General features: G+C 40.7%; 1 protein-coding gene across 1 annotated transcript in view; it reads right to left on the reverse strand.

The window, feature by feature from the left end:
• The window catches only part of RAB18 (RAB18, member RAS oncogene family), a 35,064-nt gene extending 25,402 nt beyond the window's left edge, over positions 1-9,662 (reverse strand). The window contains exons 1-2 of the mRNA XM_027593654.2: positions 9,404-9,662; positions 3,240-3,295 (exon numbers count right to left, since the gene is read on the reverse strand). Of these exons, the coding sequence (XP_027449455.1) occupies positions 3,240-3,295; positions 9,404-9,552 (205 nt within the window). The 5' untranslated portion in view covers positions 9,553-9,662. The remainder of the gene's footprint in view (positions 1-3,239; positions 3,296-9,403) is intronic.
• Positions 9,663-14,077: the final 4,415 nt, after the last annotated feature.

Below are 14,077 nucleotides of genomic sequence, written 5' to 3' on the forward strand. Positions count from 1 at the left end.
ATTCTTTGTTTGGCTTCATCTCCCCAACTTCTTAGTATCAAACCTAGGTGCAGGGAAACTCCTGCCATTAGCTTAAAAAAATCCATTTTGCTTTTGCAAACAAGGGATTAGGCTTTGCATCTCAGGGTGGGCCGCTCAGGTTCAGGAAGCTTCCCTTGCTGGCTCCAAGCTCTGCAGCTGTGGCATCCTCAGTCTACTTCTTCCCACATACAGTCTGCTTAGACTCACTGCTCTTGGCAGCCATTCCACCTATTTCATGGCCTGGGGTTTTTAGCTTTCTTCTAGTTTAGTGGAATATGGGGTCTGTGTTTTAGTTTTTCCCTCTCTTTGTTGTCATTCTGGCTAACTACCAGAAAGCAAAAGAAGAAAACCCGACTTTATTGTACCGTCCTCAGGTTCAAAATCCAACAATTACGTTAAAAGAATATTTTATAGGGCGCCTGGGTGGCTCAGTTGGTTAGGCGACTGCCTTCGGCTCAGGTCATGATCCTGGAGTCCCGGGATCGAGTCCCGCGTCGGGCTCCCTGCTCAGCGGGGAGTCTGCTTCTCCCTCTGACCTTCCTCTCTCTCATGCTCTCTACCATTCTCTCTCTCTCTCAATAAATAAATAAATAAATAAATCTTTAAAAAAAAAAAAAGAATATTTTATACAAGATAGAAACTTGAGTGTCTCACTATATTACTAAAAAGATAAAGGTGTGCTTTCCTTACTATCCTACCGGTAAAATACTAATTTTCCACAAAACACTAATTATTACAAGGTCATTAGCAACTGAACTAATTGTTTCGTTTTAAAAGTTCATGTGTATATTAGTTATAACCTAAAGCAGAAAATAATCTGATACCTAAATGGAAAAAATACTTTACAAGACCCAGAGCCCATTTGGGGAACAAATTATTTACATCGTCAGTATGCCACAATCTTAGTATTTATTTTTAAAGTAGACAAAGCCTTTCTAATAATGAGGACAATATATAATTTGTCATTGTCCAACTCTCCAGATTCCATTTGGGCTTGAAATGAAGACAAATAGCTTTATATTATATATTGGTCATTCCCTTAGTAAAATTTTAACTCCAGACAAATTCATTTTCCTTCCAGTTACTACTCTTCTACCCCTTGCTATCCATTGCTAGGCATGTACTGAGTGAAATGAAGTTTTACTACTAATTTTTTTAAAGAACAAATAATATATCGAAGCCAAATTAAAATGGATTTTAAATTACTAGTGTTTTAAATGACTCTTTTTCACACACATAAATGTAAATCTGTAAATGTTAATATGCCACACAAATGTTAAGTAATGCCTGGTATAATTTATTAAACATTTAGAGGCACAATGAATTCATATTGAATTCCTTGCACAATTCTAAATAAGAAATGTAGATGGAATTTGAAAAATCACTGTCTGACAACCACCAAAGTTAGAATGATAGGATGACACTTTAAAGAAATTTGGCGGGGCGACTGGGTGGCTCAGTCGTTAAGCGTCTGCCTTTGGCTCAGGTCGTGATCCCAGGGGCCTGGGATCGAGGCTCGCATCGGGCTCCCTGCTCTGCGGGAAGCCTGCTTCTCCCTCTCCCTCTCCCGCTCCCCCTGCTTGTGTTCCCTCTCTCCCTGTGTCTCTGTCAAATAAATAAATAAAATCTTAAAAAAAATAAAGAAATTTGGCAATATATCACCCTAAGTAACCAAAGTTCCATCACCAATAATGGTACAAATATATGGTACAAAATACACACCATGCTCTGAGAAGCACTTTGTGGAATTCCTGCCAAAAATGCATAACCTGAATCTAACCATTAGGACACATTAGACAGATGCAACAGAAGGATATTCTATACTATAACTGACCTGGTATGCACTCTTCAAAAATGTCAAGGCCATGAAAGACAAAGAACTGCCCAGATTAAGACACTGAAGAGAAATGAGAACTAAACTCAGTTGTGATCCTGGACTGCATCCTGGACCAGAAACAATTTTTTTTCTTTCGTTAAATAAGACATTAGGGGGACAATTAATGAAATCTATCTGTATACAGTAGAACTGTATCCACGTTCATTCAGGAAATACACATTAAAGTATTTAGAGGTTAATCTTGTCTGCAATTTTACCATCAACTCAAAAAACAACAAGAACAGTGTGTGTGTGTGTGTGTGTGTGTGTGTGTGTGTGTAGAGAGAGAGCGTGATAAAGCGTATGTGATAAATACTAACATTTGGGGACATACAAGAATTCTTGTACTATTTTTACAACTTTTCTCTAAGTATGAAATTATTTAACATTTGAAAAAAAGAAGGAAAAAAAACAAATCACACACACAAAAAATGAAAACAAAGCCAGTTAAGAGAAACTATTTTCCCTAATAATAATGCTAGGATCATATTTACTACATTCTACTCAACAGATCATGAAATTTTAGAGCTGTAAGGAAAACAGATTATCTCTCACCAAAACTCCTCCATTTATAGGTGAAAACAGTGAAGTTAAAGGACTTCCTCAAGATCTAGACAACTGGTTCAAGGCAGAGTCAAGACTACTATCCTGCTCTGACTCAGCTCTTTCACAATGCAAGCTGTCTCTTGATACCTTTATATCGTCATCTACTCCCTAAACATGTGATACACACGCTAAATAGCTCAATCTTCTCATATATTCTAGTAAGCTAATGTGGCAAACCACTTTTAGGCAAACTCAATTTCATTTTAAAGAGGCAGTTAGGAATTACTGCTCCTAGTAATCTTTAATAACTAATATCAATAAACATGTGAGTTCAGAATATATGCAGGATACTGTAGCAAATGCTAAAAATGCAAAATTAACACACTCTACTATTAGGTGACTGTTAGGTCCATGATGATAGACACCAAGTCTATATTATTCATCATTATAACCCCACCCTTAGGAGAGTGCCTGACATACGATAAATATTCAGATAATTGTATGCTGCTAAATAAAAGACAATCCATAGTACAAGAAAGAAATGTATGTAGAGATAATCATAATATCCACAGTGTTAACCAAGTGCCATGAAACAACAAGTACGTTATTTTTGCTTGGTGAGATCTACGAAGGCTTCGGAAATTTAATGAAGCCAAAGTTAAGCCTTGAAAGAAAAAGAATTCAACAGACATGGAAACAATGGGGTGGTAGATGGAGGGTAGAAGGAACTAGATAAAACAGACTGAAGGCAAGAAAATACGCCGCATTTCTATTGAATTTTTAAACATAGGCTTACCTATCGTTGCTGCAAGTTCTGGATCAAAAGTATCATCTGTGAACCTCAAGAGCAGGCTAAAAGAGATGTTAAAAAGACAGATTAGAAATTCGTCTTTTTTCCTAACCATTTGGCAAATGTTCATGATTATTAGATTTCATCACAAAGTAGACACAGATAATGGGCGCCTGAGTGGCTCAGTCGTGATCCCAGAGTGCTGGGATCGAGCCCCATCTCGGGCTCCCTGCTAGGCAGGGAGTCTGCTTCTCCCCCTGCCCCTCACCCTGTGCTCGTTCTCTCGCTCTCTCACTCTCTCTCTCAAATAAAATCTAAAAAAAGAGAGCCCACTTTAAAAAAAAAACTTAGACACAGATAAGAATAGCTGATGTAGGTCTGCTCCCACAAATACTGCTCCACTGCAGGTATACAGAGAGGAATTAAAGTATTGGAAAGGCAGTAAAAGAATCCCAAGAGCAAAGCAGTTTACTTAATATATTCCCCATGCTCCCCTACACAATTCCCAAGTGTGAAAAGATTTGGGTTTGGGTTTGGTTTTGGTAACTGTAAAGGTATGTCCTTGTGAGAAAATACTATCAGCAACATGTCATACTGTGACGTGGACAAAAGGGGGGAAGTAAGTCTCTTGGAAAGCAACAAATTAATTTTTTGTTTAAATCTGATGTGTACTACACTCTGAATTCAAGTAAAACAGAAAGCTGTGAAAATCTATCATTTGGTAACAAGCAGTAAGTAGTAGGACTACTACCTAAGCAGGAAGAAAACATAGAGTAAAAAGTGAAGGTAGATCACACGATAGCCAGAATAGGTATACTCTAGCAAATGCTAGGTAGGGTGTATGAAATCAAGTAGGCAATAGGGAGTTACTGAAAGCTTTTTTAAAAAAGAATGGCAAGATTTGCAACGACGTGGATGGAACTGGAGGGTGTTATGCTGAGTCAAATAAGTCAATCAGAGAAAGACATGTATCATATGACCTCACTGATATGAGGAATTCTTAATCTCAGGAAACAAACTGAGGGTTGCTGGAGTGGTGGGGGGTGGGAGGGATGGGGTGACTGGGTGATAGACATTGGGGAGGGTATGTGCTATGGTGAGCGCTGTGAATTGTGCAAGACTGTTGAATCACAGATCTGTACTTCTGAAACAAATAATGCAACATATGTTAAGAAAAAAGAAAAAGAAGAAGATAGCAGGAGGGGAAGAATGAAGGGGAGTAAGTCGGAGGGGGAGACAAACCATGAGAGACGATGGACTCTGAAAAACAAACTGAGGGTTCTAGAGGGGAGGAGGGTGGGGGGATGGGTTAGCCTGGTGATGGGTATTAAAGAGGGCACGTTCTGCGTGGAGCACTGGGTGTTATGCACAAACAATGAATCATGGAACCCTACATCAAAAACTAATGATGTAATGTATGGTGATTAACATAACAATAAAAAATTAAAAAAAAAAAGAATGGCAAGGACTGCTCTACATTTTGAAAAGTTAATGCCAGCAAAAAAATGCAAGAAAATTAACCGAAGACAACTGCCATGGTTATGGTGAGAGATAAGGAGGACTAAACCTAAGAAATAGTAAAGAAACTAGAAAGAGATGAAATAATAGCAAAAGATACCATATGAGTAGGAATTTAAGAAACAAGGCAGAGGATCATAGGGGAAGAGAGGAAAAAATGAAACAAGAAACCAGAGAGGGAGACAAACGATAAGAGACTGTTAATCACAGGAAACAAACTGAGTGAAGGCTGCTGATGGAAGTGGGGTAGGGGATGGGATGACTGGGTGATGGGCACTGGGGAAGGTATGTGTTGTAATGAGCACTGGGTGTTATAGAAGACTGATGAATCACAGACCTGTACCCCTGAAACAAATAATACATTATATATTAATTGAATTTGAATTTTAAAAAAAAGACACCATATGAATAATCTAAGATTTTATATCTCCCAGAATTATTTATTTACTATAAAGTGGAAGTGTCAAGTATTAGAAGCTCTTCAAAAATATAATCTAATCTTTTGTTAAAGCCCTAGATTTATAAAATTAATCAATCTTCCTTCACATTATCTCCTACAATAGGACAAGACTGTTCTATCGACCTGTATGCATTAATAAAATCAAGGAAGGGCGCCTGGGTGGCTCAGTTGTTAAGCAGCTGCCTTCAGCTCAGGTCATGATCCCAGGGTCCTGGGATGGAGCCCCACATCGGGCTCCCTGCTTGGCGAGAAGCCTGCTTCTCCCTCTCCCACTCCCCCTGCTTATGCTCCCTCTCTCGCTGTGTCTCTCTCTGTCAAATAAATAAAATCTTTTAAAAATAAATCAATAAATCAATAAATAAAATCAAGGAAATAGCTATCAGATGTCTGAAATGCAAAAAAAAATTTACAAATATTTCTGTAGGTTGTAATTACTGATGCTAGAGATTGTTTTTCCCAGAGTATACTGCAACACACAATGGCCTTTTGGTATTCAAAATCCGGCGTCATTAACTGTATTTGAAGGATTAACTCTCCCTTTCTTGGTTTTGCTTTCTTGTGTTTACCATGAAACCAGCACCACAAAAGTGAAATAAACAGATTTTCCACTTACCACTGTACCCTCCTGACTATAACTTTGCTTATTCCAACGTGAGTCAGGTGACAGCACTAACAAGAATCTTAAAAGACTGCACTTGTAAAAATTTTCTTCTCTCCCCAACAGTAGGTTTTTAAATTAATAAAAGTAAAAATTTCACTAAAAATTTAGTTACTCATATTTTAAGAATGGAAAAGATATGTATCCATACTTGGTCACCACAGTAAACATTATTACATAAAAGAAACTTGTAGAGGAGTAGTGTCAGTAGTAATAATAATAATACCAGAATAATACAAATAATAACAATGGTATTGGCTATTATTTATTGAACATCAACAATGTGCCAGACACTTGAGCCAGCGGTTCTTCTTACATAATTGCTAATCCTTACGATAATCCTTGTCATTAAAGGTACTTTGTCAGGAAAGCCAGGGAGCTGATACGGTACAAAGCAACAAATTTTAATACTGGCTCTGAATATAAGCAGATCTTAAGCCAGGGGTACACTGTCAGCTGGAAACGTATTCTAAACTCTATGTTATGCTTTTTTTCTAGGCAGAGAGACGTTTAGACTTTTAAAGACTAAGACTTTTTAAAGACTCCACAACCAGAAAATAATTAAGAACCAATGCTCTAAAGGATGTATATTTAAACATTCATATTTTCAAAGTCAAAGGAACAAAATACTCTCCATGCAGAGCTGTAGATGGAAGGAGTAACTACCACCACATCATTTGGAGGAAACCAAATTTAAATAAACAGTGTGATCATAAATAGTCTGCATTTCTTAATTTACAAATGAAATTGGCTAAAAAGGATGAGGACACAGAGACACAGGAGGGACAGCAATTTAGGTTACAGAAGACCTCTGTAATCCCTCCCAGTTTCTGAAACACTTTGCTACTTCTTTACTTGACCATGGCTAGCCACAGAATCAAAGCATCTTATACATTTAACATTAGATAGGGTTTGAGGGATTTCTATTCCAACCCCATTTTTCAAGTAAGAAATGAAGACCTAGAGTGTTCAACTATCACACACAAGGTCACAAAAGTGGCAGCACCAGTTTCATAATCCTGATCTCCTGGCTGCTACCACACATGCTCATCACACTCCAACAGTCTGAAATAAACTGGAAAAATAACCCACTAATTTGAATTACTTAAGACGTCCTTTGTTGTGCAAAAATACAAGTGGTATTTCGCTTCCATTACCTCTAGATCTGTAAAGAAACAAACCTATTGGTCAGAACAACCCTTAAGATTATATCCATGACAAATGTTTTTGTACTAACTCAGCTTAAAAAGAATAGGCTTCTATCTTAGTAGAGTCATTTATTCTGATCGCACCCAGAAAGAATAAGTGTTCAAGGTTGTTTTCCATAGCAAAGAACATGCACCAATAATGTACAGCTAGCTAGAAAAACAAGCCAACTTTCTCCCTAAACACAATCCTTTCTTGAAAGAGGTAGTTAAAGGTGTTAAAATTTTGCAGTGAGCAGCTGAAAGTTCACCATTAGTACTGAGAGAAGTTTGGAGCAGATCAGATCCAAACAAGTTTGTCTGAAGGGAGGGAACTAAGGAAACCAATAAATCCACCTAACTGATTTTACACTAGAGGAAGAACCTCAATTACATAAACACTAGTTAACCTTCCAGAAAATTTAACACAGCTTTAACTGGTCATCCATCCAATACCTTTAGGAAAATGCTGCCAACCAAACTTGTATTGGGCTGAACCACATGAAATGACATTCAACCATTCTTGACTTCAAAATCAGCAATTTCATATGCCTTAACCTAAGTGAGGGTCACATCTCAAAAAAAAAAAAAAAAAAGACCACAAGGCTGTAGAAGTCCTATTAAGACAATGTTCAATATATTAACTTTTTAACCCTCAAATATAATAGTGAGAATGAAAAGTACTTTATTCAGTCCTTTATTTTTTTTAAGATTTTATTTGTTTCTTAGAGAGAGAGAGAGAGAGCGAGCTCAAGCCAGGGGAGGGGCAGAGAAGCAGACTCCCCGCTGAGGAGCCCAACGCAGGGCCAATCTCAGGCCTCTGCGTTCACGGAACTCCAGGATCACGGACTGAGCAGAAGGCAGATGCTTAACCAACTAAGCCACCCAGGCGCCCTATTCAGTCCTTTATTTTTTTTTTATTTTTTTTTAAAGATTTTATTTATTTACTTGAGAGAGAGAATGAGAGATGGAGAGCACGAGAGGGGAGAGGGTCAGAGGGAGAAGCAGACTCCCCGCTGAGCAGGGAGCCCGATGCGGGACTCGATCCCGGGACTCCAGGATCATGACCTGAGCCGAAGGCAGTCGCTTAACCAACTGAGCCACCCAGGCGCCCCCCTATTCAGTCCTTTAAATAATGCATACGTACACACACATCCACGCTCCCCACACTATTTTGCTAGCCCACAGTGTTTCATTAATTTATTCCTTGTTATGTACAAATCCCTCACTCCAATATAGAGTACACTAAATGAGAAAAATTAGAAAATATATTGTCATACTTTAAAAATATATAAAATTGCAAAACGTATTACAGAATAAAATTTCAAATCCTCAAGCATCTAAAAAAGTATAACTTGATGAAGTGATCTGGAGATAAGTTTATCAGCAGGTACAGCTAAAATATGAAATTACTTAGAGCTCCCGAAATTGGAATATTGTTTAAAAATCAAGACAGCCTAGAATATAACCTAGTGATAGTGATAATAATAATCAGATGGCAAGAATAACTTGACCTGGAGAACTTTGTTCTTAGGCTTGGATGAAACCACAACCCGCTTGCAACACCCACTGAGCGTCCCTGTTCTTACCTGGTAACTCAACTCGAACCACTGTCAACTACTATTTTCCCTCAAGAAAAAGTCAAGAAAGAAAACACAAAATGCTAATTTGCTCTTTCACCTCTATACGATGTGGCAGAATGCGAAGGAACAATTACACTTTATTCTCAAGGAATAAAGTCCACAGCTTAAACTCTAGCATCTCAGACTAAAGTGAATTACTCAAGTAGTCAGAAGACCAAAGAGTTCTTTCACAGCTGACTCAGAAGAAAACAGAGAAGCGGCAACGGGGTGCACCAAAATAGGCCAGGAATGTGACCCAAGGCGTCAGGAAACTTCCTGTGTGGAACACGACGTATTCAGAGAAAGCCTGACAGAAAAACCAAAGTGCTAAAGTTACAACTCGCAGGGTGACAGTGAGCCCGAACCCCAGGGGCCGAGTCCGGGCTTCGCTCTCGGCCAGACCCGGGCCCAAAGCCGCCCGCCACGCCCTAGGCTCCTCGGCAGCAACCGCGCTCGCCGAGCGGCGGCCCTCAGAATTGTTTTTTATTTGGTAGGACAGAAAGGGAATCCTATCCAGACAAGGCGGGCCTGCCAGGGACCCACAACAAGGCGGGGCGGGGGCTGCAAAACCCTGCGGCGGAGAGACCGGGGAGAACGAGCGCAGCCCGCCCCCAGCCCGGCCCGCACCGGCCGCCGCCTTTACCCTTCCCGACGCGGCCCAGCAGACAGCGGCCACGGAGGCAGAAAGAGCCCCGCCGCCCTCGTCACCGCCCGCAGACCCGTCTCACCTGGACTTGCCCACGCCACTCTCACCGATGATGAGGATCTTCAGGGTGGTCAGCACGTCCTCGTCCATCCTGACCCCACTCCGCTCTGAGCCCAGCTGGCCACCCCAGTCCGGCTCTCCACCCTTCACCGAAGAGAGGTGCCCGCGCATGCGCAGCGCTGCGCCTCTGCCACCTTCCTTTCTCCCCGGGTGTTTAGGTTGCAGAAGCCCTGGTCGCCCCAGTTCCGCCTTGAGGAAGCTCTGCGTCTGCGCAAACTCCGAGTCCCAGGCGTCTTTCCGGAGAGCCGATTCATCCCCTGCGCAAGCGCAGATGGGAAGAACCGGGTGTAATTTCCCCAGCTTCTGTAGGCTGTTACTCCTCCCGTGTCCTAACCTACCCCTCCTTCAGTGGTGTACTTGGGAAAGGGCTGAGTTGGCAGAGCATAACGCTCTTTTATTTCAGCAGCTGCTCGTAACAGCTACATTGCAATAGGAAAAGCTTGTGCTTGAAGGCAGGTATCGTAAATTTAGGTCCCAACCCTACCTGATGAGGGATAGAAGCAGAAAAATGTTCATCTTCAGCCCAAAAGGCTGACCATTAGTACTGAGAAAAGTTTGGAGCAGATCAGATCCAAACAAGTTTGTCTGAAGGGAGGGAACTAAAGAAACCAATAAATCCACCCAACTGATTTTACACTAGAGGAAGAACCTCAATTACATAAACACTCTAGGTAACCTTCCAGAAAATTTAACACAGCTTAACTGGTCAGCCATCCAATACCTTTAGGAAAATGTTGCCAACCAAACTTGTAGTGGGCTGACCTGCAGCCTGCATAGTTTTGATAAGGTTCAAATATGTGCTGCTTGCTACAGTCTCATGACTGCCTGTATATCTCACTGATAGTTAATACTGAACCGAATAATAAACACCAGAGAAATCTTGTGAAAGTAGTTTTAGGAGTAGAAATAGGTAGAAAAGATTTATGATCTAATACTCTCTGCACATCTCACCTCCCCCTTGAGCACTAAGCATATAACCACCAGCATCATACAACAAAAAGTACAGCCCTTTCTGCTCAGGGGTCCTGTCCCCGTGCTACCTAAATAAACATTAAGTTGCTCCATACAACTCCTCAAGAATTTTCTCTTGACTGTTGTGCTCAGAGACCCCACAGCATACCATATAACCACCTTACATGACCTAGCCTTCTGAGCCTATTTCCCGACTCATAAAAGGCAACAATACTTCTCAGAATAATACCGACTAAACTCAAGTGCTCTATAAAAGGTGCAATCGGGTGTTATTAACTTCCTGGATCAGCTTCTGTTAGGTTAAAGAGTTGTACCCTTCACGCGCCAGTTCACTGTGAAAGAGAGATGTGAATGTCAGGTAGATCAGGTGCATACAAACCTCTGTTGGTGCAACTTCAAACCGACTACTGCTCCTTGTAAGAACTGCTACACCATAACTGCAGGAATTTTATGTATAGGCTTTGTCTTCTTCACTAAACTGCAAATATTAGTGAAGGTACCAAACCTCATATATAATGTTTAGCAAAGTGCCTGGTACGTGGCAGACACTAAATGAATATTAGCTCTCAGATCTTATTTTCTTATACTTGCAGCTAATGCCAGATACAATAGATATCTGATTAAAGAATATATATTAATACAATTTAGAATAAATTTTAAAACCTCATTTTTTCAAATACCTAGAAAAGCTTTTCTGCCAGACAACCAAATGACTCCCTCACCTCCTTCAGGTCTTTGCTGGAATGTTGCCTTTGCTCAGATGAGTCCTTCTCTGTCCCTACTACTGAAATTTGCAAATCCTTCCAACAATCCCTATCCCTCTTTGTTCTTCTGTAAATAGTAAATAGTAAATACTATTCTTCTGCATAGTATCTACCATGCTCCTGTATACTATATATTTTACTATTTTGTTGACTGTGTAATCTTCCCCAATGGAAGGGAAGCTCCATGAAGGTGATTTTTGTCTGTTTTGTTCATTGTTATATCCTCTGCATCTAGAACAGTTACTGGCATAGAATATGTGCTAAATAAATATTTGTTTTTTTAAAAGGTTTATTTATTTATTTGAGAGAGAAGAGCATATGCATGAGTGAGTGGGGGGTGGTGCAGAGGGAGAGGAGGGGAGGGAGAGAGAGAATCCCAAGCAGACTCCGTGCTGAGCACCGAGCCTGGCACAAGGCTCAATCTCACGACCACGAGATCATGACCTGAGCCAAAACCAAGAGTCCCACACTCAACTGACTGAGCCACCCAGGTGCCCCTAAATGTATACTTGAATGAATTAATTGAATGAACATTCTAGAGTCCATTCCTAACGTTGGAAGATAGTAGCAAACAGGCAACCTCAACCTCTCGCAAAATAGCCCTTGAAACCTCAGTCGACTCTGTCCTGCCTACTTTTGACTATGGAATCAAGAGGTTATTTGTGAGGCTCACAGTATTGTCAAGCTCTCCGTCTCTGGGGCAGTGATTCTACAAGTATAGTCCCCAGATCCCTAGAGTTCCCTCTCAGGGAGTCTGCAAAATAGTGAAACGATTTTCATAATTATTTAAGATGTTATTTACTTTTTTCACTCTTGTTCTCTCATGATAATACAGTGGAATTGTCCAGAGGCTACACATAACGTGTGAGAGCAAAACGGATTGAAGGTAGAACCAGATATGAGAATCCAGCTGTTTTCTATTCAGCCGGACATTAAAGAGATTTGCCAAAGTGTAAAATAATGCCACTCTTCTCTAAGTTTTTTGTTTTAAATAGTTACTTTTATAAACATATTAACTAAATAGGTTTATTATTTGTTAATTAATAGTTTAGAGTTTTGTTTTAATTTCTAATGGAGTAAATGTTAATAGATGTAGCCACAAAACCAGCTCTTTTGAGTCCTCAATAATTTGTAAGAGTATACAATCATTTATACAACCAAAAAGTGTGAGAACTGCTGCACTGTAGTATTCACACCAAGATAAAAACAAAAGACCTTCTCCTAAACAACAGGCCTGGATCGATTGATATCCTATGTAACATTGTTGACCTACTTAGGCAACACCATGTTTTCTTAGGTATCCTCCTACCTCTGGGCCACTTTTCCGGGTCTTTTTTTTTTTTTTTAATAACATCCTCTTGCTCGTCTTTTAAACCCTTTTGTTCCTTGGGTTTTAGTCGGATTTTATCTACTTACTTTACACACATTTCTACTCCACACTACTCTACACACACACTGTCTTCTAGGACCTGTACAGCTTCCTTACCCCACTTGCCTGGAGTAGTCCCAAAGTGATATCTCTGGCAGAGATTTGTCTCCTGAGGGTTAGGTCAAGGTACATAACTGCCAAGACACCTCCACGTGGCTATGCCCAGGTGCAGAATGCCAAGCTAAACGTGCCTGGCACCGAACGCATTATCTTCTCCTCCATACTAGCTTTTTCTCCTGATTTTCTTCTTATGGCATGACCTTAGCCTACGTCTACCTCTCTCTCTCTCTCTCTCTCTCTCTCTCTCTCACTCCCTACACCCACTTAGTCCTCGCAGTCCTACCTTAAGCATCCCTGAAATTTATCCACTTTTTTCATCTCTACCACCACTGCTGTGATTAGGTCATCATCCACTTTTTGCTGGATTACCTACTATTTTCAGCAGCCCAGTTGGCCTGCCTGCCTCCGCTCTCCTGTCCCCTCAAACTATTCTCTACACTGCAGGCAACGTGGTATTCCCAAAATGTGAATCTAATGTAGTCACCTGGCCTTCAGTCCGCTGCTCACTGTCTTCACAAGTGTTTATTATCTTATCACAAGCCCTGATTATCCCTCCAACTTCATCCCTTGCTTTCCCATGCCTCGTACTCTGTGTTCCAGCCAAATTAAACTCCCTCCATAGTTTCAATGAACCAAGTTTTGCTTGTCTCCAGGACCCCGCACATGTCGTTCCTTCTGCCTGGAGCAATCTTCTGTCCCCCATTCCCCATGCCATCCCTGCACACACACTCAACGCGCACTTTCACGTGGGCAACTTCTACTCATCCTCCGTGTTCCTGTTTTGGGGTCCCTTTCTCTGGGACGACTTCCATGGCTTCCCACGTCGGCATTACATGTTCTTCTTCTGTGTTCTGAGAGTGCCTACGCATTTATCACGATGGGTGTACTCCACAGTATTATAATTGTGTTGAATTGTTTGTTCCCCAGTCAGAATGTGAGCTTCTGGAAAGCAGAACTGACTGCTGTCCTTCATTATTCTGTCTCCAACATCTAGTATAATGTCTAGCATAGAGGCATGGAATAGTTGCTCCAAAAAAAAAATTATCAACATAAAAACCCCAAGTCAACCTCAGGAAATTGGAATGATGTAAATCTGCTTGTTTGTTTTTTTACATAAGTTGGGATGTCTCTTAAATCTCTAACTCGAATATGAGGGGGAAACCTCAATAACTCTTTTCCTTTTTTTTTTTTTAAGATTTTATTTATTCATTTGAGACACAGAGATACAGAGAGACATGAGCAGGAAGAGAGGCAGAGGGAGAAGGAGAAGCAGGCTCCCCGCTGAACTGGGGGCCCGATGTGGGGCCCGATCCCAGGACCCTGGGATCATGACCTGAGCCGAAGGCAGATGCTTAACCATCTGAGCCACCCAGGCGCCCCAAAACCTCAATAACTCTTAATGCACAACCAT

This window comes from Zalophus californianus, chromosome 9 (genome assembly GCF_009762305.2).
Source record: "Zalophus californianus isolate mZalCal1 chromosome 9, mZalCal1.pri.v2, whole genome shotgun sequence".
Taxonomy (NCBI): Eukaryota; Metazoa; Chordata; class Mammalia; order Carnivora; family Otariidae; genus Zalophus; species Zalophus californianus.